The sequence below is a fragment of the Labrus mixtus genome, chromosome 14 (genome assembly GCF_963584025.1).
Source record: "Labrus mixtus chromosome 14, fLabMix1.1, whole genome shotgun sequence".
NCBI classification, from domain to species: Eukaryota; Metazoa; Chordata; class Actinopteri; order Labriformes; family Labridae; genus Labrus; species Labrus mixtus.
In genome coordinates this window covers 2,977,688-3,002,448 of record NC_083625.1, presented here as the reverse complement: position 1 = coordinate 3,002,448, position 24,761 = coordinate 2,977,688, and the positions used below count along the sequence as shown (strand labels likewise).

At 41.2% G+C, this 24,761-nt stretch overlaps 1 protein-coding gene and 1 long non-coding RNA gene across 2 annotated transcripts; both read right to left on the bottom strand.

Annotated features, from left to right (window-relative positions):
* Positions 1-788: 788 nt before the first annotated feature.
* castor2 (cytosolic arginine sensor for mTORC1 subunit 2) lies at positions 789-23,229 on the bottom strand. The gene is made up of 9 exons (XM_061056364.1): positions 22,880-23,229; positions 15,015-15,085; positions 13,536-13,729; positions 9,294-9,426; positions 9,042-9,165; positions 8,075-8,185; positions 6,270-6,352; positions 6,019-6,113; positions 789-4,973 (listed from the first exon to the last, which is right to left on the bottom strand). Exons 1-9 carry the CDS (start codon positions 22,990-22,992, stop codon positions 4,911-4,913), a joined length of 987 nt encoding a protein of 328 aa, XP_060912347.1. The 5' UTR covers positions 22,993-23,229; the 3' UTR covers positions 789-4,910.
* On the bottom strand, positions 18,716-20,831 carry LOC132988788 (uncharacterized). Its single transcript, XR_009675859.1, has 2 exons — positions 20,449-20,831; positions 18,716-20,418 (listed from the first exon to the last, which is right to left on the bottom strand). It is a non-coding gene; the product is annotated as an uncharacterized LOC132988788 (long non-coding RNA).
* Positions 23,230-24,761: the final 1,532 nt, after the last annotated feature.

The following is a 24,761-nucleotide window of genomic DNA, read 5'->3' as shown; positions in this document are numbered from 1 at the left end:
GAGCAAGAGTAGTGTGCAGGGTTTTTTTTTGTTTCAAGTTGAAAGTCAAATGAAAAGCCTTAAAGGCAGGGTTGGGAATTTTTGATAACTAGCATGATTTTGAAAGTAGCATTCCCTCAGTGCTTCGTCTGCACCCCCTCCCCTCTGTGCTCCCTCTAAAGCCACGCCCCCTCACTTACATGCTGACCTCAGCTCATCTGTCATTGTGTAGAAACTACGTCGTCTCATGTCTCATTCAGCGGTCAGTAAACTCTCAGTATAAACTCCTAAAGTCATCGGTGACGAGCTCTGAGTGTGAGCTAGAGCACGCAAGAGGTAGAGAGCGAGCAGGGAGACAGGGAGGCGTGTGATTGGTTCATCAGATTGGTACCTCGTGGCAGACATTGGTTAAAGTTTTTACAGACTTACAAACTGATACAGATGATGGATTTTCTTTGTTCCTTTTTCAGAGAACATGAGTTATTAATGTCTGTCAGGACCTAAAGACAATTTACACCAAAATCTTAAACAGTGGATCTGGAGGAAAATGACCAACCCTGACTTTTAAGTGACTGTATTTATAGCCATGTTTGGTTATGATTATAGTGCATTATTTTCCACAACATTTTTTAAATTTCACCCACAAATCTTCTTCAGAGTGACTCCAGAGACTCTGAGGTTTAAATTTAGCAGAGATGGAGACAGTTTATTGATTTAATGTCCCATTGGAGGCGTCTAACAGTGAGAGGACGCTCTCTGCTTTAAAGTGAAGACAACAAGAATGAAAACAGACTCAACACACAACCAGGTCAAAAAAAAGCTTGTTTTATTTATTTTTTTTCCACACAAGAAGCTCCAAGCGGAAAGCTTTCAACGTTTTCTTTGAAATGGAGTCAGAAAAAAAAAAAAGTCACCTTCCTCATGTTTTAACACTGATAACACAGGGTCTCTACTCATCACAGCTGATCAGGAGAAAAAAAAGGTGTTGTTAGGTGCAAGGTGTTGTGTGTGTGTGTGTGTGTGGGTGGGCGGGGGAGGGGAGGGGGACATAATCACCAAACGCTTTAAGACCAACAGGAATCTCCCCGTGTGGACAGGATCTTTGTAAAGTAAATAACCCTCCCCGTTTCATACAGTACAGCAGGTCTTTGGGGGGGGGGGGATGAGGAGTTGGGGGGGACCTGCGTTAAAGTGCAGACTGGGGCGGGGGGAGGGGCAGCTTCAACACCGTAATGGACACCAGCAGGGTTCAGGAGGGGGGAAACGTTCCTGCCCCGCGTGGTGGACCGTAGCTTATCGTTTAGCACGCTTGCACTCAGTCGTTATTCTGGTACATCGTCAAAGTGGCTCAGTAATTATTACTACTGTAGATGAACAAATAAAAAAAAAAGAAAGAAAGAAGTCATTGCGTTTCATCATCAGGGTCGTTACTGCAGCGGGTTCACACTGTGAGCAACATGATCATCGAGTCAAAGGAAAAGGGCGGCAGAGTTGGAGTGTTTAAAGGAATGAAAAACATTGCATTGCTTTTGTTTTGACAGATATTAAGATAGTTTGAAGATTCATGGTAAGAAACTTTTAAAATGTGCATTTGTTGGCGTCTGAACCGACATTTCTTCTTGTTAATCTCCTTTTTAAAAACAGCTGAAAAACATTTGTAAAGGCCAAGGATTCTCGCACATATACGTCATTACAATTCTGTTTTAACATCTGGAGATTGCACTTTGCAGTATTTGTGATTTTTTTATATCTACTTCCATAAATAGTGCAGCCCTTCTTTGTGGGTTCAGTTTTTACTATAACCCTTTGTATGCACAAAACCTTCTCTAAATATTGAGAGCGAGCTGCTGCATGTGTGAATGCAATTAGCAGAATTCTTTCACCCTGGTGAAATGTCAGCGTGAGCCAACGTGGAAACACAGAAAGAAAATTTCCAGCGAGTGAGCGAGAGCGAGAGAGAGAGAGAGTTTCATGATGTTTATACCCCTCCCCTACTCGCTTCCTTTCTCCGACAGCGAAAATCTCCCGCTGTGAGCGACGCGTGAATAAACCTGCTCAGGACGATTTCAAGAAAAAGGTCAAGAAATTGTATCAGTGCATGTGTGAAAAGGGCTTATGATTCAATCTTTTAGTGTTACTATTTCAGGGGAAAAATAAATAAATCTGAAGAGTCACAACCCCCGGCAAGTACTCAACTAAAAAAATAAATAAATCAAAACCTAAAAAAACACTGCAAGTGTTGATTGAATCTTTTCTGTCGTTTAGGGATCAAACTAATCTTATACAGAGAGAAAAAGAAAAGATAAAAGGTGAAGAGAAGCTAGGCTAGCTGTTTCCACCTGCTTCCATTCATTATGCTAAGCTAAGCTAATCACCTACAGGCTACAACTCCATTTATACGCACAGAAATGAGAGAGAGAGTTATCGATCCTGTTGGAAAGAAAGGCCTAAGATTGATTCCAAACACGTCTTATTATTGCTTTAAGTAGAAGCTAAACTCATCGAGTGTTTGATCCAGCTCATGATGCATGATTGATTCGTCTGATATTGGGTTGATTGAGGCCTTTGAATGATTATTTAACTTTTAAGTAATATAAGAATGTGGAAAAATAACTGTGAAGGGAGACCTGCTGGATATTAACGTCCTTGAAGTTCACTGACAAAAGTCAAATCTAAGCCGGTGGATTTCTCTAATTATTTATCAAAATTATTTACCAAACAAGTCCAGATAAACATCTTATTTTAAGACATAAAAAGCACAAAATGAGGCCTGACTTGCTCATAATAAATAAAAAAATATCTGCCAGTGCAGCGAGGGAAATGTAGTTTTTAAGAGTCTTAAAATGAGTTGTGATATTTGAGATATAGACCTCTCATACGCTCGCTTCATTGGCAGATATATTTTACTTATTTTAAGGATTCCAGGCCGTCATTTTTGCTCGTTATACCTTGAAGTAAGATGTCTATCTGGACCCGTCAGGTAAACATGTAGTGAGAAATGTTTGACTAGAAATGAAACAAATACACTTGATAAGGTTTGAGCTGCAAATCAGCAAACTGTTACTTTAACCTCCACTGTAGACGAGTCTGTTCAGACAGATTTTAAACCACACAGATGTTAGTTTGGCCAATCACCACGGTTTATCTAATACGCAGTCATTCAGAGCCAATCAGGGCATTATAATAAACTACTACACTGCAAAATCTCAAATCCTAACAAGTGTGTTTATCCAGTTCCTGTTCAAAAATACCTCATTACTTTTTTTTTTTATGAGCCACATTTACCTGACAAGTCTGGATAAACATCTTATTTTAAGATATTGAAAGAGGAAAATAAAGCCTGGTTAGCTTGTGAAGAGTGTAAAATATCTGCCAATGGGGTCAGAAATGACATTTCATCTCATATTAGGAAACTTCACAAGTCAAATCTGCTTACCTTTACATTGTAAATTGAATCTTGATCCAAAGGCAGCTGGATTTATTTAAAAGAGGAGAGGTGAAACATCCTCAAGATCTTCCACCAAGTCCAGCTGCCTTTGGATCAGGATTGGATTTACGCTGAGCTGGAAGACTGACAACCCACACAGACATCTTTCCCCATTAGCAGATTTGTTTTTTCACTCATTTCAAGCGACCCTGACCGCACATTTCCCCGTTTAACATCTCGACGTAAGACGTTTGTCAGGACTTGTAAAGTGAATGTGGATTGTAATCTGTGTAATGATAAGACATCATGAGACAAATGCACTCGCTAAGATTTGAGTTTTTACAGTGTAAAAGTAGTTATAAATTATTTAGACTGGACAGTAGTTCATGTTTTGTGAAATGTTTAAACATTGGCTAATAAATAACGTCACGTTACATTAAATCAATATGTACTAAGTCGAAGTAGAAGCCATCTGAATGAGATGTTAAAACCAGCTGCATAGCGTAGCATGCTAACATTTATGTGACTTGTTTCAGTGCTGTGATTGGCTGCAGCAACCTGAAGCATTATTTTGGTCTCTGCCATTAAACAGCACTTTAAAAAAAAATCAGGAAAAAATCAGATTTGAATTTGAAAACAATAAAAAAAAAAACAGCTTTGTGGTGACTCATCCGCCATGTTGCTCACAGTGCGAACGCGTGTAACTTTTAAAAACACTAAAAAAAGAGTCCGTCCTCTTCAAAACTCTCAGATCCGCTCCAGGTTTCTACAGATCAAGCGAAAAACTCTAAAGGGACTGAACCAGTTCAGATCATTGCTGTGATTAAAACATGTTCAACAGCGACTGAAAAGCAAAAGAAAAAAAACAAACAAACACAAATTGCTCCACCGGGCGCCGGCTGTCTCGCTAAATTGTCTCCTTCAAATTGCACATGTGAAAAGTTTGGAAACAAAAAGGCATCAGTTGGGGCATTCAGACATCTTGGCACCGATGAAATGACCTGTCGAAAACCAAACGGAACAAACAAAAAGAAAAGAAAAATGGAGAGCTTGGTATATAGATATATATATATATATATAATCTCTCTTTTGCTTCAGAGAGTACATTCGTCATCCTTCTGTAAGAGGAATTATGTAACTAATACAGTATGGTGCTCATGAGGGTCAGGGAGTGGGAAGAAGAAGCAGCTTCAGAGAGGAAAAAGAAAAACGGATTCAGTCCGGTAAACTAAAAAGCAACAACTACCAGAGCGGGCAGTGGAGGGGCTCGAGTGCCGAGGAGGAGGAGGAGGAGGTAAAGAAAATGAATCCCTAACACGCTGTCACCCTCCCCCTCCCCCTCCCACCCACGCTTTGTGGTTCGATCCCCTTCCTTCAGAGCCCATCCACAGGAGTCCGCTAAGAAGCTCTTGGCACTTTTTGGACACGATAAACGTTTGAACCAAATGACTGGAGAGACAAAAAAAAAAAACAAACACAGCGGTTTCTCCTCCGGCAAAGTCGTTCACTGTGCTGTGCTCTTGGTCCGCAGAGCTCCGATCACGCTTTGGATGTTTTCTTCAGGAACCTGCAGGAGACAAAACGCTCCGTAACCCTCTGATCACAGCACATAGGGGAGCAGCTGAAGCTCATGTTGGCATCTATTACTTCTTCTTTAATGGGTCTATAAACATCAGAAACAATGAATCATTCCTATCAAGAGCCCTGAGTGACATCAAACAGATCAAACCTGACTTTGTGTCTTACAGCATCATGTGAGACATATTGGGCTTTCACATTTGCAGAAATCTCCTGAAAAGCTCCTGATATGTCCAGGAGGAGCTGTACTCTATGTGTGAACACAAACAGCCACACTTTTCACTCTGACTTCACTCTGAGTTTCTCCTGCAAGACCCCCTAATATTTTTTCTGCAGCAAGTCAGAGTGAGCTGTGATGTGAGAACACAGCAGGATATTCTCCGGAGAATTCCCCTCGAGCCAATAGGAGGGGGGAGTATAAAGTCAAATATTCTCATTATAGCGTCATACAGCGGACTCTGTTGCTCCGTCCAACATTTTAGCGTCTGCTTTGTTTTCATTCTGTCTTACCTCAGCAGACTCGCCCCCCCCCCCCCGTCCTGTCTGACATAAATAAACAAAAATGAAAGATTGCACATCAGCAATAACTTATCTTCCGTTCTTCATGTTTAACTCATACCTCATGTGTCTCATGAATTCAAAATAACCCCTCCCCTCCCCCCCCTACCTAAAAATCTATTTCTGACGCTATAAATAAATTGAGTGTAGTTGACAGCGACTTTGAGCTTCATCTGAATCCATCAAAATGTTGTAAAAGCGGAGCCATAATACTCAGGTGTCCATCCAATAGGTACGCACGCTGAGTGACAAAGCCGGGACGTTTACATGAAATAACTTTCGTTTTCATTTAAATAAATTCAGACTTTCAGGATTTGTTTTGCGAATGCATTATGCATAAAGAGATTGTGATAAATTGCAAAGCCCTCTGAGGTATCAATTAGTAAATTCTTTAATTGACTGTCCCTTTAAAATTTAGCTCAAGAGCAAGTATACAGCACTTGAACATGAATAAAAACGGGTTGTTCCTGTCTTACCAGTGCGTGGTCGAACTTGAAGGTACTAATGTAGTAAGCAGGAATGTCAGCTGTAGCCAGGGGTTCTGATATCTGAGCCACGATGCCGCACTCATCTGCAAAAAAAAGAAACAAGACAACAACTTTACAAGCCCACCCAGAGACTGTAAATCAGAAGGCATGTTGTTAGCTTTTGTTTTATATGCTGTGTTTGTTCATCTCTGATATTTAACTTTTTTTTTTGTTTTAGCCTTCTAGTGGATTAAACTCACCAAATCCTAAAGGTTGTCCTCCGATGCGAACCATTTTCCAAAGCTCTCCAGAAGCGCTAGTGAAGAGGACGTTGTTTGGAAACCTTTAAGTGAACAAATGACAAAGAATACGACATATAAGAGGTCATTTAAAATATATAAATATGTATCATGCTTTTTATGGGACAGAATAAAATCTCTGAGCTCAACCAAAGTCAAAACATCGTATCAGATAAGCCTTTAAATCACTCAGTGGGTTTGCTGTTGTTCATTGCATGCCGATGTCTGATTGCATGCCGTGCTCTCAGGGACTCTGAGACACCTCTGTAACGTAAGATGTTAAATCTATTTTCCCCTCTGGTTCCTGATTATCATTAAAGGTGACATATCCTCCTCCTCTTCTTCTTCTTCAGTTTAAATAAGTCTCAGATCTCCTCAAAACATGTGTGTGAAATTTCTTGTTCTAAATCCACTCTGATCCTGTATTTGATCATGTCTATAAACCCCTCTATTTCAGCCCTGCTCAGAACAGGCTGTTTCTGTGTCTGTACCTTTAAATATGTAAATGAGCCGTGTCTGACCACGCCCCCTCTCTGGAAGGGCTTGTATGTACTCGGGCTTTCTCGCTCCATGTCCTATTGTTTACGGTGAGAAGGCAGAGTCAGAGGGCAGAACAAACACCTAGCTGTGGGAGTGTCACCCACCTGGGGGAGGGGCTACTGCCCTTTGTGATGTCATGAAGGGAAAATCTCCAAACGGCCTGTTTGAGCACACATTTTCTGAAAAGTGGAGCAGGCAGAAGAAGGAGAGGATGGACTTTTCTCAAAGTTGGGGGCATTGTTGTCAGATTAGGGATTTACTAGTGTTAAATTAACTTGTTAAATAGCTTTCACAGTTAACAACGCTTGCTGCAGATGATGCTAAACGTTAGCTCTTCAGATCGACATCAACTGGCGAGTCGCGTTGCTGCAGTCCGACCTGCTGCGCTGATTAAGACAGTCGTTGTAAAGTAGAAGAAAAATAGGTGACCTATTCCTCGAAGACAACATGAGCGGTCTTATATAAACCATGTGGACGAGGCTGACCCACATGTGGCTGCGACAAAACATGAAGTTAAAAAAAATTAATGGAAGTTTTGGTTTCCCCTCCACTTGGCTCGAAGACATCACTGACCCACATGTGAGATACCCGAAAGCAGAATGTGGACCAGGAGCTAACGTGGAGGTAAAACAAGGAGAAGCCACACGGGAGGTGCAGCTGCTCAGGATTCTTTACATCCAGAGGAACATGGGGCCACTGTGGAGGAGAAATGAGTCAGACTGAAAACCCACTGTGACTGAACTACGTCCTCTATACATCACCGCTGTGCTACTGCTTAGCAACAAACTGACCGCCCCCTCACACAGCAATCATGTGTTTGTTCCAGCTGCTGAAACATCATGCGGGTCTTTGACTGAAAACAAAACATCTCAGAGGAAACAGGTGAGGATAATTACACAGCAGAAATAAACAAATATGTTTCTGAGACGGCTCGTTTTGTTTTGTTTTGTGAAATCGAATCTTCTGATTTGACGCCCCCTTAAACATCAGAACTCACCGCCTCTCAATATCCATAATATAATATGCCGAGCTCTCTCTGGATTCTTCTCTTACTTCTTTTATGTTTTTATTTGCAACACAGAAACATCTGTTTAAGCTTTTAAACATTTTGTACTTAAAAGATAAAACCCTGAGTCTGAAAAAAACACAAAAAAACTGAATGTGCTGTTCTAGTGTGCTGAATGTGCTTTTTTAAATAAAGTTTCAGAGTCTTCTGTTAACTCCACCTTTGAGTTGTCTGCTCGTCCATGACCAGCGAGATGTAGCCCTCGATCAGGGAGAAGGAGAAGAAGCGGATGTGGTTGGAGTCCTCGCTGGAGGCTCCGGGCTCTTTTGGACTGGAAGGAAAACAGAAACATCTCACAATGTGGAGAAGGAGGTGAAGCAAGAAATCACATTCTGCTCATCAAACACCTGCTGACAGGCAGCAACAGCAACGAGGCAAAGGTAGATTTCACACGTTTTCATTTTCATCCTCCTACAGCTGCAGCTTCACTGTCACAAATCTACTGTTTAGTGCTTAGTATAACAACACTATAAAGGGACATGTGTGGATCTTTAAAGTTTATTTAAAGGTTCTAATGACATGGAAAGATGTTTAAAGGGATACTTCACCCATTTGCATGAAGCTTTGTATCATTAGAAACCTGGTAGTATTTTTGAATCGTCGTGCATCGCGCCCTCATTTTCCCCTGAGATGGGAAATCTTTTGTATTTCTTGTCTGAAAAGGAGCCTCCGATGACGCAAAAAAATCGTTATTTTGCGGTGCTTTGCATTCTGGGAGTTGGTGTCTTTCATCCACATGAGCCAAAAAGACATTTTCTGCCTTTTCTCAGTCAAGAAGGCACCAACTTCAAAATGTATTTCACATTTCTACAACATATATGACCCAATGTCAATACAGATTCATGTTTCAACGGGTGAAGTATCCCTTTAAGATTTTAAGCAGCTGACATTGGGCAATAGACAGAGTACACCCTAACAAGCATGTCTTTAGACTGTGGGAACCCAAATCACTAAATTGTTTATCTGTGCTTTTTATATTTTAAAGATCTGAGTTTACAATACCTAACATATTCCATCTGGTGAGTTCACGCTTGATTTTGTCCATTAGGCCCAAACACTTCATCCTTTCACTTTGGATTTATTCTTAGAGACGCTCACACATTCCTAACAACACTGAAGGTTCTTACCCTCCAGAGTAAAACATGACGTCCATGAGCAGGGTGGCGACAGAGGGCAGCGTGTCCGGGTCCAGGCTGGTCACACAGAACATGTTGCTGGGACTCGATAGAGGGTGAATGATGGGACGGGGCACTGAAAAATAAAAACATCAAGTATCAAAATATGGTAACAATGGAATCTATTAACAACTCATACGTTGTGGAAGTGTTAACACCTGCTGCACGTTTACATTTATGAAAAATGCTCGTTTTTTTTCTTACCTAGTTTAGGTTTTACGAAGCCGTTGGTGACTCCCAGGTCGTGAACAGCCACCGTCTCCCCGTTGACGACCCGCAGCAAAGTGAATTCGGAAGACAGCGTGTGCATGACCATGGGCAGGTCCCGCTCCCGGACCTGATGACCAAAAGAAACATGAACGAGGTGAGATAAGAGAACAAGATGACACATTAGAAAAGGATTTCTACAGCGAGTTATTTGACATGAGAAGCTAGAAATGACTTGTAAACACACCCACTCTTATCTGTATTTATTTCACTTCCTATAATTCATTAAACATCTTTATCTCAAGGAAAATTGGCTCAACCTGTTTTAATCAGCACATAGAGGAGTTAACATAAAATCTGAGGAATAACAACAGCTGTGTTTTTTGACTCTACACACATCAGGTTGAAGCATTTTGAGATTTATGATTAGTACATGGAGAATACGGTGCATGTATCTTTGCCTCTGAATGAAATCCTCTAAATCCTTGGGAAGGTTCCCTCAGGAAATTCAGATTCCAGCAGCAGGTAGCAACAAAGTATAGAACAGTACACAGATACAATAAAACAAAAAAACATATACAAATACAGTAGCAGCAGTAGACATGTCTAAAATAAAATATACAGATTTATATTAAAATAGCAGCAGCTACTGAGTATGAATAAACAACCCTTCTATGCATGTTTTTCAAAATAAAAGCCTAGCATAGACAACCTTTTTTTTGTCCATGGCACAAATCTGCAACCCACTGGTATCAAATGTGCGACCCACTTTTGGGTCCCAACCCACCAGTTGAGAACCATGGCTTATTGTTGCTTGTTGGTTGGATGGATATTTAACTGCTGACTGCAAAACAAATTGTCCTCTCTCAGGGATTATTAAGACAACTGCTGCAAAATCACTTCAGGTTAAAGTAGAGGACAGAAATGAATCAAAGTCTTGAGAAGAGAAGTGTTTTGTTTTTTTTATCTCCAACAATGACGCAGAACGATTATTAAACCACAATCAGGTTCATTCAAAAAGCCTAAAGCCTTTCATCTGGTCCTTTCATAACTCTGCCCAGAAGAACACAGCTTTTCATACGTCTCGTAAAAAGCTGAAGGTTCAAAATGTTTCATAAAGAGGTTAAGAGTTGTCTTCAGGGGAAATTCAGTTCTGGAAACATGTTGCATTAGATAAGAGCGTCGGTCTGTGGGGGACTCTTCAAGATGAAGGAATGCTAAACAGGACAGGGTAACAGATTTATTTCTCCTAAAAGGATTTTTTCAATCTTTTTTTTCATGGTTCTGTATTGTTCTCTTCTAAGCAGAAGAAGAAGGAAAGGAGAGGAGAGAGTGGGGGGTGACATGCAGGAAGGGGCCGAGGCCAGTCCAGAACCACGATCACTTCATGAGGACCAAAGCCTCTGCACATGGAGCGTGTGCAACAACCGCCAGGCCATACGGCGCCCAGATGGTTGTGTGTTCTTAAAGTAGTCCCATAAAGTGATAAATTACTGTAAAATATTCCCATCATTTTCAGGAGTTATTACATATCAATTAAACAAACTATAACCATTAAACAGAAAAGACATTTATGTTGTAGTTGTTGAGATTGAGAAGTAGAAGGGAGGTAGTATGGAAGCCCTTAATGGACATGTATCCATATATATTTCATTACTCCATTTTCTATGATAACCATAGATTGAATATAAACAGTCTCAGTGACATCACCTATGTGTTTCCAAAGAGGCTTTTTGAAGCCAATGATGGCGGTGGCCATATTGAAAATAATTTCCCCGCCTAACTTCCAGTCAATCTAGTAACAGACAAAGAGTTGGAGTCGAGGCCGGCGTTTAGCCTCCTGACAGGAAGCTACAACCCGTCAGTCAGATCAGCCCCGCCCCTCATTATTATCAACTGATAAGTCATTAGAAAATTCACCCCGTGTACAGTGTGTACCTATAAAGACTTGCGCTATTCATACCGAATTTGTTGTTTCTGCTGTAAAAACAGGTATTTTTGAATGGGTGTGTATGTGACTTATGAGGGTTTTGAAGCGAGCCTCTAGTGGACACTCGAGGAACTGCAGTTTTTATTTATTTTTTTTTGCATTGGCTTTTATTTTTTTAACTCCAGAGGTTGCCACTTGATGATTATGTGTAATTTCAGTCGTTTTCAAGATCTCTACTTGTGTTTCTTTTTATCTCGACATTACAAAAAAAAAAGTGTCTCATCACCGAAAAAAAAGACCGGTCACTCAGATAGGCCACACTAAAAATAATACAAGGATAATAAGACGCGAGCTCAAGAAAACAACTAGTGAATAAAATGTGTTGATGTTTGTCCACTTTGGGCTTCCGTAGAGTTTCTACTTTTACTTAATTAACACCTTTTCAATGAGGGATTCTGACAAGACATCCTTAAAACTGTCCATACACCCTTCTTCTTCTTCTTCAATTCCTGACTTTGAACCAGGGAAGCCAAAAACAGGTACTGCCCCCTGCTGGTTAAAATCAGTATCACGCTATATTTCTCTGTCTCATCAATTTAAATTGTTTACTAGATTATCTTGTGAGGCATCATTACATCCCTACTATCAATCAAATGTACACATTTTTGAGTGTCTTGTTGAAACAACACGTCTAGGAGTGTTTCTTTATTGTCTCTAAAATGAAAGTGGATCTCTGACGCTGGTCACAAAAAGAAATTGAAAGAGTGTGTCTGAGTCTAACAAAGTGATTCCTCTGTCAGCTATTACTTCAATTGAATTTCTGTGGTGTGTGTGTGTGTGTGTGTGTGTGTGTGTGTGTGTGTGTGTGTGTGTGTGTGTGTGTTTCGGCTCAGTGAGGATATGGTTATGGCTCTGTCAGGCTTTACTGCTTTATGTAACACAAAAGATCCAAACAGTGGAAAATAAACAACACATCTTCAGCTGGTGTGTGTTTTCCCTCACATAGTCAGTAATTCAATCCGACACAATGTGAGCCAGAGAGGAGACGGGTGCTGGTTGATGTGGGCGACGGGGTGAGCGCAGCAGGTTTTTTTTAATTTTTTATCTGACACTGATAATAATTAGGATTATGGGGTATGAGAGCAGCCGGTGCACAGACAGGAAACAAGAGGATGATACCTGGAATTCCAGCAGCAAGAGGCTGAGCTGCTGATCCCCTTTACGTAACAGATTATGAACATCGACACATTCTTTTTTTTTTTTCATTTTCATAAACATGCCAGAGTCGCTCAGCAGACCCTGGTTTTTCCACGAAAGCAAGGCAATAAAAAAATACATTCCCAGTGGCCAGAGAGGCTTCGGTATGAGAGAGGATCGGTCTCTAAATCAAAGGCAGGGAGGCCGGTGAAGGTACAGTATATCCGAGGTTATTGCTTTTACATGTCAGGCATTATTAGGATGTAAGGAATGGGGGTAATATAATGGAAAAGTAATGAAACTCTTACAGCATGCCATAAACACATTTAATAAGCTCTCAAACTAATCATGTTTACACTGCTCTAACGAACAAACTGTTAACCCAACATGTAGACGTCATAAAGCATCTTTTTAATAATCATGTTGATGTGTGGACACGTATGGACTGTAATTTGCCTTTTTAAAAGGAAGAATATGAGACTTTTTGATCCAGCAGATGTCGCCCTTGAGCTCCAGCATGAAACCAAAACAACTCGCGCTGCATTGTTGTGTTAGCATGCTAATGCTAGCGCTATTTAGTTAGCTCGTATCTTCACACTGCATGTAAATTTACCTGAAATGAGCGTGATCTAGAAACACAGTTAAGCAGTGAGTACAGTATGGTATTCTTCTTTTCTCTAGTCCCTCAATTAAACAACTTTTATACTCGAGGGGAGGAGTCAGCCGGCCGTCCTGACGATGTAAACAAACTGAAGATAGGACTCTGAAAACTCTGAAAACATCACAGACAGTGGGACTCGGGTGTTACACCCATTGTAGACAGTCATGACTCACAGAGTTATTTTTAGAGGATATGTTTGATTTCTGCTAAGTGTGAAAAATTGCATATTCTTCCTTTAACATCCCTCTTTCCCAGGAGCAGCAGGAGTAAACTGGCTATATACCTCATGTACTCTGGTTACACAGTCGTGCTGGTTTTCCCATCATAATGGGTTCATTTATCTCATCATCTCAAGACAACAGAGCCGATGTTCCAAAATCAAGACGACATAAAAGATCTCCAAAAAAAATGACACAAAGGGTTGAGCTGAAACATTCACACCCACACTCACCAATATGAAGTCGGTCTGATACGTGGACAGCATGAAAACAGAGATGTTGTGGTCGGCCAGCGGTGCGATGACTGATTTGGCGATTTTGGTGACTCCGATGGGCTGTGAGTTGGAGGCGTTGCCGCCCCCCGACACCACGTTGAGGGCCAACCACGTGGCATCAGCAACACTGATGTGTTCCGACTGGGGCAACTCTGGGAACGGACGGAGAGAGTCAAAAACAGTTCAGCTATAACCTTTAAGTGTTATTTAACGCTAACTTAAAGGAGCTTTAAGTTTGACACCAGGTCAACAGGATACCACTACTCTATTTATCTTGGACAGCAGTGATTTAACCCTCAGCCAATTCATCAAAGTAAACACTGTTTTTCTGGTGTTTCTTTCCTGAAAACAAAATACAAGTCCTGACACATTGGACCATTTCTGGAACAAATAGCCGAGAAACTGGGCCGTTAAGAGTGAGCAATGTTCATGAGTGTTTGTTCCTTATTTCATTTTGAGTCCTAGTTCCTGTTTTGACACTTATTGTCTTTAAATATGAAGCTCTACTGCCACTGCCTTTCTGCGGTCTTGAATTACGGAAAATATGATTTCCTTCACAGCCTGCAGATCACCTGATGTGATAACAGAATATTGAGTAAAACATTGAAAAACGGGAGTAATGTTTATATTTTTGGGGCTTTTTATGCCTTTATTTACAGAGGATAGAGTCAGAAGAGGAGAGGGAATGACATGTGGAAAAAGAGCCACAGCTCAGATTTCTAACCCGGCTTTCAGCTTGAATTTGAATATTAGAAAATTAGATTTTTAAATGATTTTGAATTGTTTTAAGTTATTTTGGAAGGCATCTAGCGACCCCCTTCCTGGTGGCTCGTGACCCGATCCTTGTTTTGTGAACCACTGCCTTATTCTGTTGTAAGCTCTAATTAAATATTACATAGTAGTCAGTTTATGAAGGCCTTTAATATCAGAGCCTCCAGATGTATTATTAGCACCCTCAGATTAAACAACTTTTAAAGCATGTTCTACTTAATGAGGTACTTTTTATGTAACTGTTCTCAGACTTTATAAAATCAACTTCCTGTGATGAAATTCTGTCGATATAAAATGTATTTTCAAATGCATTTAGTTGTCTTCATAGTTTGGTTGAGCAGACAGCAGAGAACAGCTCACTCAGTAAGAAATACCTGCGCCTGTTACGCAACACATCGCCTGTGGTCTCCAGGGTAACCAAGGAGGGTCACCCTGGGAGAGGGTGTGTAATGACATGGATTCACTCAATCAGCCGACCACAAAACACGGCAAACCGGCTGCTTGGCCCCCACGTCCATAATGGCAAAGTGTGCTCAAACACGGGCAGCCGAGGCTGTACGCGGCGCTGCACACACACAATGTGATCTTTTCCTGCCGCCTCGATCTATGGTTGCCACGGTGACTTTAAAAAATCCATGAGAGAAAAACAAATAAGAAAGGACTCACCTTTAAAGCCTTCCTCGTCGACGATTATGGTGTAGTCCTCGGGAGTCTCCGTCAAGCTGAAAAACTTGCATCTGAAAAAGGGAGAGACAGAAAATGAAAAAAATCAGACGAGAAAGTTCAAAAGATTAAACTGCACGAGTCGTTTGTGAGGTCTGTCGAACAATTACTGTCGCCTGTAGCTCTTCTGCTCCCTGGTGCGTTCGTAACACACACATCAAACAGTGTTTGGAGATTTGAGGAGACAGTTTCATATGAAAAAGATGCATCAGTGAGATGTTCAGGGACTGTAAATGTCTACTTCATCATTTCATATTGAACATGAGGCTCATAACCACGACATCAATAAAACTCAGCGCCGCTCTGCTCCCAGTATTAACCTCCAAACACAAAGTGATGTGAGAGGAATAATAATGATAGAGGAAACTTTTTAATATGCAAACAGAGGGCTGCGACCTACACGTTACACCTCCAGTTAGCCGGCATCATTTATCACGTGTGAAGATGATGATAGATGTGAAGATATTTGAGCGCCATGCAGCAGTTAGATTCTGTGGAAGAAAATGTTCTACCACTTTGCTCCAGAATAAAATATCTCTAACGGCCCTGACACACCAAGCAGACGGCAAAGAACTAGTAGGCCTCACATGACCAAAAAGTTGCACTTGAACACACCGCAAAGACTACAGCCGACGGCCAACCACCACGTACGTTCTGCTCATGCGTGAGAGGAAATACCTCTCCATGCCAGCAGGGGGCGGTAGTCCGTTGTTGTGATACGAGAAGACCATTTTCACACCGCTGTCGCTCACCACTCGTATTATAGGTCGTCTACTAATGGAGAATAATGTCTGATAAAAAGTAGAAAATGGCGCTGGCGTTGTCAGCTCTTGGTCTTTTAGTGGAAAAAGAAAAGAAGAGGCGGAGGAGACAAATAAGGAGAAACCGCACTAATGGGTGAAAGCATGGAGACTACAGAGACATGCTCAAGGGGCTTTACTGAACTTTACTGTTTTCAGAGTCCTATCTTCACTTTGTTTACATCGTCAGGACGGCCGGCTGACTCCTCCCCTCACGTATAAAAGTTGTTTAATTGAGGGACTAGAGAAAAGAAGAATAACATACTGTACTCACTGCTTAACTGTGTTTCTAGATCACGCTCATTTCAGGTAAATTTACATGCAGTGTGAAGATACGAGCATAATAAAGATCGCTAGCATTAGCATGCTAACACAACAATGCAGCGCGAGTTGTTTTGGTTTCATGCTGGTGCTCAAGGGCAACATCTGCTGGATCAAAAAATCACATATAAAGCCTTTAAATGAGGGGCGCAAGTTAGTCGTTAGTGAGTATGGTATCAAACTTTTCTTTCTGTATTTGAAATTTTATCTTTTTGACTTCATCAGTGATTTTAATGAAATGAGAAATTAGCCAATTTCTCACTGTTTCTATCCTCTTTTTTAAATCACAAACTTGGAAACATCTTCGTTCCCTGTTTTTAAACCACCATTTCTCCAAATACTTCACATCACAATAGCTTTCCTGTCTGATTCCACCTGTCAGGTCTGAATGCACCAAATGGAAAGATATTGAAATGAAGGATATAAATAAGGCTTGAAATTACGCCCGGCAGACTTTCTGCAGCACAAAGGAAAGCAGTCACACAGCCGGCTGGATAAACAGCATGCACAACACTGCTGTGATAATCGCATCATTACAGGCTGAAGCCACTGAAGGCTCACACGTCACATTCGGATGAAAGGTGTGAAAAACAACAGGCGGATAAGAGAGAAGACTCAACAATGCTCTCTGCGGAAACACAAGCGCTTTCTTAGAATCCAACCGGCTCTCAAATATCAATTTGACCTGCAGTGATGACTTTTTGTCTGGTTCCTAACCTGAGTTAATAACACCCCTCCCCCCCTCTAGTCATCATGATCATGTCTTTATGAGCTCTACTTAATGACTGACTCCATTATATGACACTGTGTTCCATCCAGATTAACAGCCAAACAGCAAATCACTGCAGAGATTAAAGTTATTAGCGAGCACAGAGGGGGTAGATCAGCGAACATTTAGCCCGCATTACTCACATTCTGTGTGCATGTAAGGAACTTCACAGGGACTCTTCAAATGAGTCCGAGCTTTTGCAAAAACACTCGCGAGCTCATCTGAGGCGAACACAACAACAAACATGTCTGTGTCCCGAGGGAACACATTTAATAGAAATTAAGTCGCTGAAGAAGTTGCATGCTCACAAATGAATCATGTGCAGCACAATTACGTTTATTCAGAACGTCGCTGAAGTAGTTAAAGGAGTGATGTGTTTACTGACTGAAATGATAAAGGTATCTTACTATCTGATCATTAAGGAAACATGTTGAAGTGCTGGCTTCTCTGACAACAATGCAGCAGCCAGTATGTCCTCCTTCTAACTTTAGATTCTGCTCCTGAATGCTCTGGATTTGTTTGGACCAGAGAAGGTAGGCGGTTTTAAGACGACCCCCCCACACGGCCGTTTTGGACGCCCCTCGGTTTGCCAGATATGAGAGCAGTTATCAGGTCAACAGGTGTTGCAGCGATGGAAGCGGGCAAGAGAAGTGGTTCAGATAGAAGTGATTGTACCCGACCTAAAAAGCCTCTGCATGTTTCTAATAAGCTCCACGAGCAGAAACGTGCTCAAACTAGGATCAATATTGGAGATGCTTTTTGAAAAATGGAGAGAGGTTAGAACACAGAAAGGTTTACAGACCCATGCAGAGCTGGATAAACACTGAAGCTTCAGTGTCCACCAATACCATCCAACATGGAAAGTCTCCCGCTGTGAGGTGCATGTGTGAACGACTTTCAGGGACAGCCTGCCTGAAACTGTTCAAGACAAAATGTTCAAGACATTTTCAGGTGTGCATGTGTGAAAACGGCTAAAGTGACATCTTCCACTCAACACATCAGTCATTTGATCCATTGTTTGTATAACATGGTTGATTGAGGTGGGGAAAAAAATCGATGTATGTAATCGAGATTCTTATATTCTGAGATATTAAATTGATTCATAACTTCCAAAAATCAATGTTTTTATTGAATCAGTCACTCCCTGCTAAGTGCTAAGGCTAGCTCTTTAACTCAGTAGAACGCCAAATGGAGCGGCAAGAAATTCAGCCAGTCTCACAGATGACTGTAGTCCATCCTGAAGTATGTCTGAATATGCAAAAACATTTAAAATCCTCAGTAACAAAGTCTGTGTTGTGTGTCAGTATTGTATGAAAAGCAAAAACCTGGCAGCTGCAATATATTTTAAACAATATCTAATATATCCATCCTGTATTTCTCTGCTCTGCAAGTCATGATATGTAATACTTTTTGCAGAAAAATAAGAAAGATATGAGAGAAAAACAACATAAAAAAAGTGTATGGTAGTGAAACTAGTTTAAACCAGACCTGCAGTAAGAACTGGATAAAGAGGAGGCCCAACTCAACACCATGATAAGGATGATAGTGTGCTGCTGACGGCCTTTATCAACAGGAGGAGGCATGAAGGTGTGCCAATGTGTTTTTGCTCCAACAGCATGAGACGCAGGATGGGAGTGGAGAGAGAGAGAGAGAGAGACAGAGAGAGAGAGAGAGAGAGAGAGAGAGAGAGAGACAGAGAGAGACAGAGAGAGAGAGAGAGAGACAGAGAGAGAGAGAGAGAGACAGAGAGAGAAAGAGAGACAGAGAGAGAGAGAGACAGAGAGAGACAGAGAGAGAGAGAGAGAGAGAGAGAGAGAGAGACAGAGAGAGAGAGAGAGAGAGAGAGAGACAGAGAGAGAGAGAGAGACAGAGAGAGACAGACAGAGAGAGACAGAGAGAGAGAGAGAGACAGAGACAGAGAGAGAGAGAGACAGAGAGAGAGAGAGAGAGAGAGAGAGAGAGAGAGACAGAGAGAGAGAGAGAGAGACAGAGAGAGACAGAGAGAGACAGAGAGAGAGAGAGAGAGAGAGAGAGAGAGAAGACTCAGCTGGAAAGAAACGCGAGCAGAAAAAAACAAAACTAGTTGCAAAACCAGTGTCATCCAAAGGACACTCGAGCTCTCAGGAAAAACGATATGAACTTATGTAATCACCTAATGGACGGCTGCCATAACAAGAAAAACATCCAACCTTTAAATAAGGCGCACCGCTTCAGAATTCGCCCCCGACACACTAAATCCTTTGTCCGGCTAAAACCCTGGGAAACGTTCATTTGTTTTTCTTACATCACCCCTCTGTCTTTCCTCAGACGTTCCCCTGCTCACTACAACTAAAGCAAAACCACAGTCACAGCTGGTGCTTATACTGTATATCAACAGAGCTCGACTGACCTGAACAACACAGGGGGGGGGGGGGGGATTAGAAACAAAGACCAGGTCCAGAAAAACACAGCTAAAAGTTACAGGAACTTCTAAATATTACTAACAAGTTCTAATCTAATCTAGAAACCTCTAAATCCAGCGCACAATCGCTCCTCACAGATGCACACAAACAGGTTTTCAATGAGACAAACCAGCTCACAGTGGAGGTGAAAGCAGCACAAGAACCATGCAGCTCTTAAAGAGAATCCATCCAGATGGAGACGATAATCCATATCTGCTCGTCATTGATAAGTTAAATCTCTCACGTCTTCTGAGATGGAGATTTTTAAGCATTTTCTACTTCCTGATACTGGCTGATAAGAAGACCCCTCTGGATCTACTCTCATCAAAATGTACAAACTATTTTTGTTACCTTCTGAACCTCTAAACCAAAGACGGTATATATTAATATGGACAGAGTGTCTCCGTCTTCTTCCATTGTACAAAACTGAAGCGAAAATACCCCCCTGACAGGCGCTGACATATCATACTGGTGACGTCACCCATTGGTTTCTGAAGGGCTGTTTGGGAAGTCTCGACACATGGTGGTGGCCATATTGGAAATGCTGTCAATATCAAACTTTCAGTCAACCTAACAACAGGCAAAGAGCTGGAGCTGAGGCGGACCTCATGGAAAACTGCTGTCAAAACAGTAATTTCAATATGGGGTGTGTTTGTGACTTCCGGGTCTTTTGGAGACGGCCTCATGTGGACACTTGAGGAACTGCAGTTTCTTGAACTTCTGCATTGGCTTCATTTTTTAAATTGACGCCATGCACGGCCCTTCTGCTAACCGAAGCACACATTTGGACCTACAGATCAGACGTCAAAGAGTCTTAAGTTCAGTGTATTAATCCCCGAGGGGACATTTGGTTTACACTCTGTTATTTATAGGGACATGCTTCTCACACTCATAGGCCCTGAATCACACACATGAACAAACAGGACCTGTGGACATGGTTTGGTGGAGAGATGTCAGAGTGGGGCTGCTACAAACTGCTGAGCAGTTGGGGGGTTCGGTGCCTTGCTCAAGGGCACCTCGGCAGTGCTCGGGAAGTGCCCTGGCACCTCTCCAGCTACCAGACCAACTTCCATATTATGGTCTGCAACAGGACTTGAACCGGCAACCGGCGACCCTCCTGTCCCCAACCCAAGTCCCTACAGACTGAGCTACTGCCTCTACGTTTTCTCTCGACTTTCTTCCCTCTGCTCAGCTAACACAGTTTAAAAGCAAAGGAGCCTCATTGGTCCACAGAGCTGTGAATCATGACGTCACATCTGCTCTTTTTTTGCATCAAATATTTTGAAAAAAATTTCTCAGAAAAACAAAACAATCTGTACCGACACAAAGACAAGAATAGAATTATTTGTGGATTTAAATCAGGGGTAAAAAAAAAACATTCTGCCATTTTGCAAAACAGCAGATGTCATTACAGAGTTTACTGGTAGTGACTCATATCTACTGAGGAGGATTGATTTTGGGGGAGTAGGACTTTCAGTTCAGATGCATACAGGATTTTGACTTTTGTTTGATGCAGCTTTTTTTTTACAGACATCAGTCGCTGCTGCCATCTTGTAATTGCCATCGATCCGGCAATAAACCCCCATTTCCCATTTCTGCAAGACATCATGTCACCACTCAAGTCTGGCCCCTGTCCAGTTGAAAGAGCAGAAAGTAAGAGGAGTTTAATTTCTGACACCTCACCATACATCCCTATCTCACTACGTTAGATATTTAAATTATGATGTAATAATGGACTTCTGCAAACATGAGGCTTAAATGTTTGTTTTTAAGGTTCTTCTTCCCTGTTGTTAAAGAGAAATATATGAAAGCTGTCAGAAAATGTTCCCAGTCTTACAGCATAACTCCCTCTGCTAATCTCTTTTCTGTGTGAAAGCTTGTAAATGTGCTTTGATGAGGCAAACATTCACATGATAGAGACGATTATTATCGTTACAGGGTGATATGTAGACACGGAGCTCTGCAGCTTCTCTTACTAGACTTGCGCAATAGTCTTGGCGCGGCTGTGCCTATAGGGCTATTTTCCACCAGCAAAACAAATCAGTTCACACTTCACATGGCGGACCCCTCGGACGGTGGCGGCGGGTGTAGCTGATGAATAACAGAATGTATGTTATATTACTATAACAACTGTGACTACCAAAATAAGGGTGCTTTAAAAAAAAAAAAAAAAACAGCAATGGAATGAACAAACAGACAACTTTGATTGCACATTAGTCTAATTATTTCATACAGTTACGGCTGTAATCTAACACTGATGGTCACTTTACTCAGCAGCCTCTACCGTCAGTGTGTGAATGTGTAGCTGTGACCTGCGGTGTAAAAGCACTTTGAGTAGCCAGAAGACTAGAAAATAAATATACAAGCTCAAGTCTATTTAACCAAAACAGTTAATTCACAGGTGTACTGACAGATAATCAATGAGCCTCTGCTTTGACGGTCAATTCATTGTAAACGTGCAAAACTTCTTTAGCTGCACTTCTTTAGCTGCACTTCTTTAGGTTTCAGCTGCACCACTTTGTGGATTTTACTGTTTTTTCGTCGACAACACAGGTCATTTGTAGAAGTAACCCTGAGCATATTTTGCTATTTTTGGGGGCCTTGTATTGATCAGAATCTGTAAAGAGAGTGAAAAGTGTTTACCTGCATCCTCGTGAAAGCACAAACAAGAAGGATTATTGAGTTTACATGAGGCACTTAAAGAGGCTGTGTGTTATCAGTGACTTCTCCTCTGCACAGAGGGAGTTTCTGACTACCAGCTCACTGCCTGCAGTAAAGTATTCAACGGCAGACAAAAGCCAGTGTGTCAGTTGAGTGAGCTTATTTGCTTAGGTTAATATTAATGGACTGTGGAGGTTATAAAAATGCACAAACAGGGCAATGACAAGTGTGCATTTAAAAAAAGAGTCTTAAGACCTGTAGTTGACAGGACAGGACACACAGGGAATGTCCTGCAGTGTTTCTCAAGTTTAGGTTAAAAAACATCCCAGTGCAATGAATAAAAACAAGCTGGACACACAAACACACACACACACACACACACACACACAGTATGACACACACACACACACACACACACACACACACACACACACACACACACACACACACACACACACACACACACACACACACACACACACACACACACACACACACACACACACACACACAGGCGTCGACCCAGCTACAGATGGCACAAAGATACAAAATGACACAGAACAAGGATAGGCCTGGAGACCAAACACACACTCGTCTGCTCTCTAAATGACACAACAAGCTGCATTCTGCACAACATTAATGCAACTACGGGAGCCAGCTGGAGCACAAATTAAACACCGCTGCCTTTTAACACACAGCACAGCAACTACATGCAGGAAGCCGCCGGCATTAGTTTGCTACAATGTCTCCTTCACAGTAAACACGTACAACAATACCGACAGTGTATGTTTCCGTGTCGCTGTGAAGTTTACGTACCTTGTTTTGGAGGCCAGGAAAGCGAGTTTTATTAATCCGTGGGTGCAAATCTGGATCCCCTCTTTCTCTATACTCGCCACTTTCAAGCTGTGCTCTAAAATATGAAGCTCCATCTTTTACGTCTTCTCATTTGAGGGACGACTAAATTGTAAAAAAAAGAAAAGAAAAAAAAACCTAAACACTTTCAAACAGGATGCATAAATAAATAAATACACACATTCACACGGCAGGCTAAGGCGTGTTTTTTTTTTAAATAGGGGAAAGAAAGAGCGAGGCAGGGTGGAATAAAGAAAAGCAAAGAGGTAAAAAAAACGGACCCTGCTGTCAAAATCTAAAGCAGGACCGCTCACACTTCCGGTCCCGGGACTTCAAAATAAAAGTGTCTAGGAAAGGTGCATATTTTTTTTTTTGCTATTTTAGGTACATATTTTTTATTTTATTTTATTATTTTATAAATAAAATATTTTTATTATTTTATGCATATTTTTTATCATTTCTTTTTAATTTTAGGTGCATTTTTTTTTTGTTTTGCTATTTTAGGTGCATATTCTTTATTTTTACAGTCTATGGTGCATAGTGGTTCCCAACCTTTTTTTTTTGTCTGTTTCGTGACCCCACTTTGACTTCATAAAAGTCTAGCAACTTTGAGACATCAAAACACATAAAGCATTTTGCTAAATTAAAAATTTATTAAAATGTTGTTGTTTTTTTCTTCTGTGTTGCAAGTAAACATTCAATTTAGACCAAATTTAAGCTATTTCATGTAGGCTATATTATTGTGGACTGGACAGAGGCAGAAAGTGATTGTCTGTGTGCTTGCCTTCGACTGGGGCACTACTTGTCAACAGGCAAATGCTTGGGGCCCCACACCATTAGGAGGCCCCTGAGGGCTCACAAGCTTTAAACCAAAGCAGTGGCCCAAAATGTGCAAATTTTGCGATGACAGTAGGAAAACACCCTAAGGGGGCGTTTTCTGATCAATAATTCGAAATATCAGACGACCCCATCTGAATTCCATGGGACCCCAAGCCAGGTTTGGAAAACCTACCTTTGCCCCTGTGTGGCCAGTAGGTTACATGGATTAAGCTAGGGTGAGTGTCTTCCTCTAAATTTGAATCTGTTAATATTATCAGAGGGAAGTGTCTTTAAAAAAACACATTACCTGCAATCTGGGAAGTAATATTGGAGATATTTAGGTGATAAAAATACATTAAGGCTAGCTATGAAGCTAAGAGCTGACTAGCGAAAGCTATGTGCCACATGTTTCCTAGCAAACAGAGTAATGATGGCACATAGACAACAGTCAAACGGCTCATGATCACATTTTCAACTCAGTATTACCTTTAAAGTGATAATTTATTTGTTATAGTATATATTATATTATATTTTATTATTTTAACTAGTTCTGAAACTTAGCAATTTGGGTAAAATGCGACTATTTGTAATCATCTTTTGGGCTAACTAACACTGACTCAGCCGTTTGTTCTGGTTTCCTAGCAACTGTAAAGAACTACAGCCATGGCCAGCTGTCAATCAGCTAATGGTCTTTTTTATATAAATAAAATATATTTTTATATAAATGAGTTTTTGACTTTTGGTGTTTCAGTCGTGTTGTGCCGGAGATGACATGTGGTTAAACATTTCCTGTCAGTTTAGACAGCACACCCTTATGTAGATAAAATGGAAATAAGCCAAATGGATGTTTCTTGTGCTTTCAAGTTGGGCGCTTTTATTTTGAAGAAAAACCCTGAAAGCGGATGTGATGTTTCCGTCCGGCTTGCCGTAGCTTTTTTCAGACCTTTTAAATGGGTGAGCAGAGGACCGCTGTTCCCCATGTTTGCTCTCCGACTGGAATAGTTAGCAGCTGGTCCGACTGAAACAA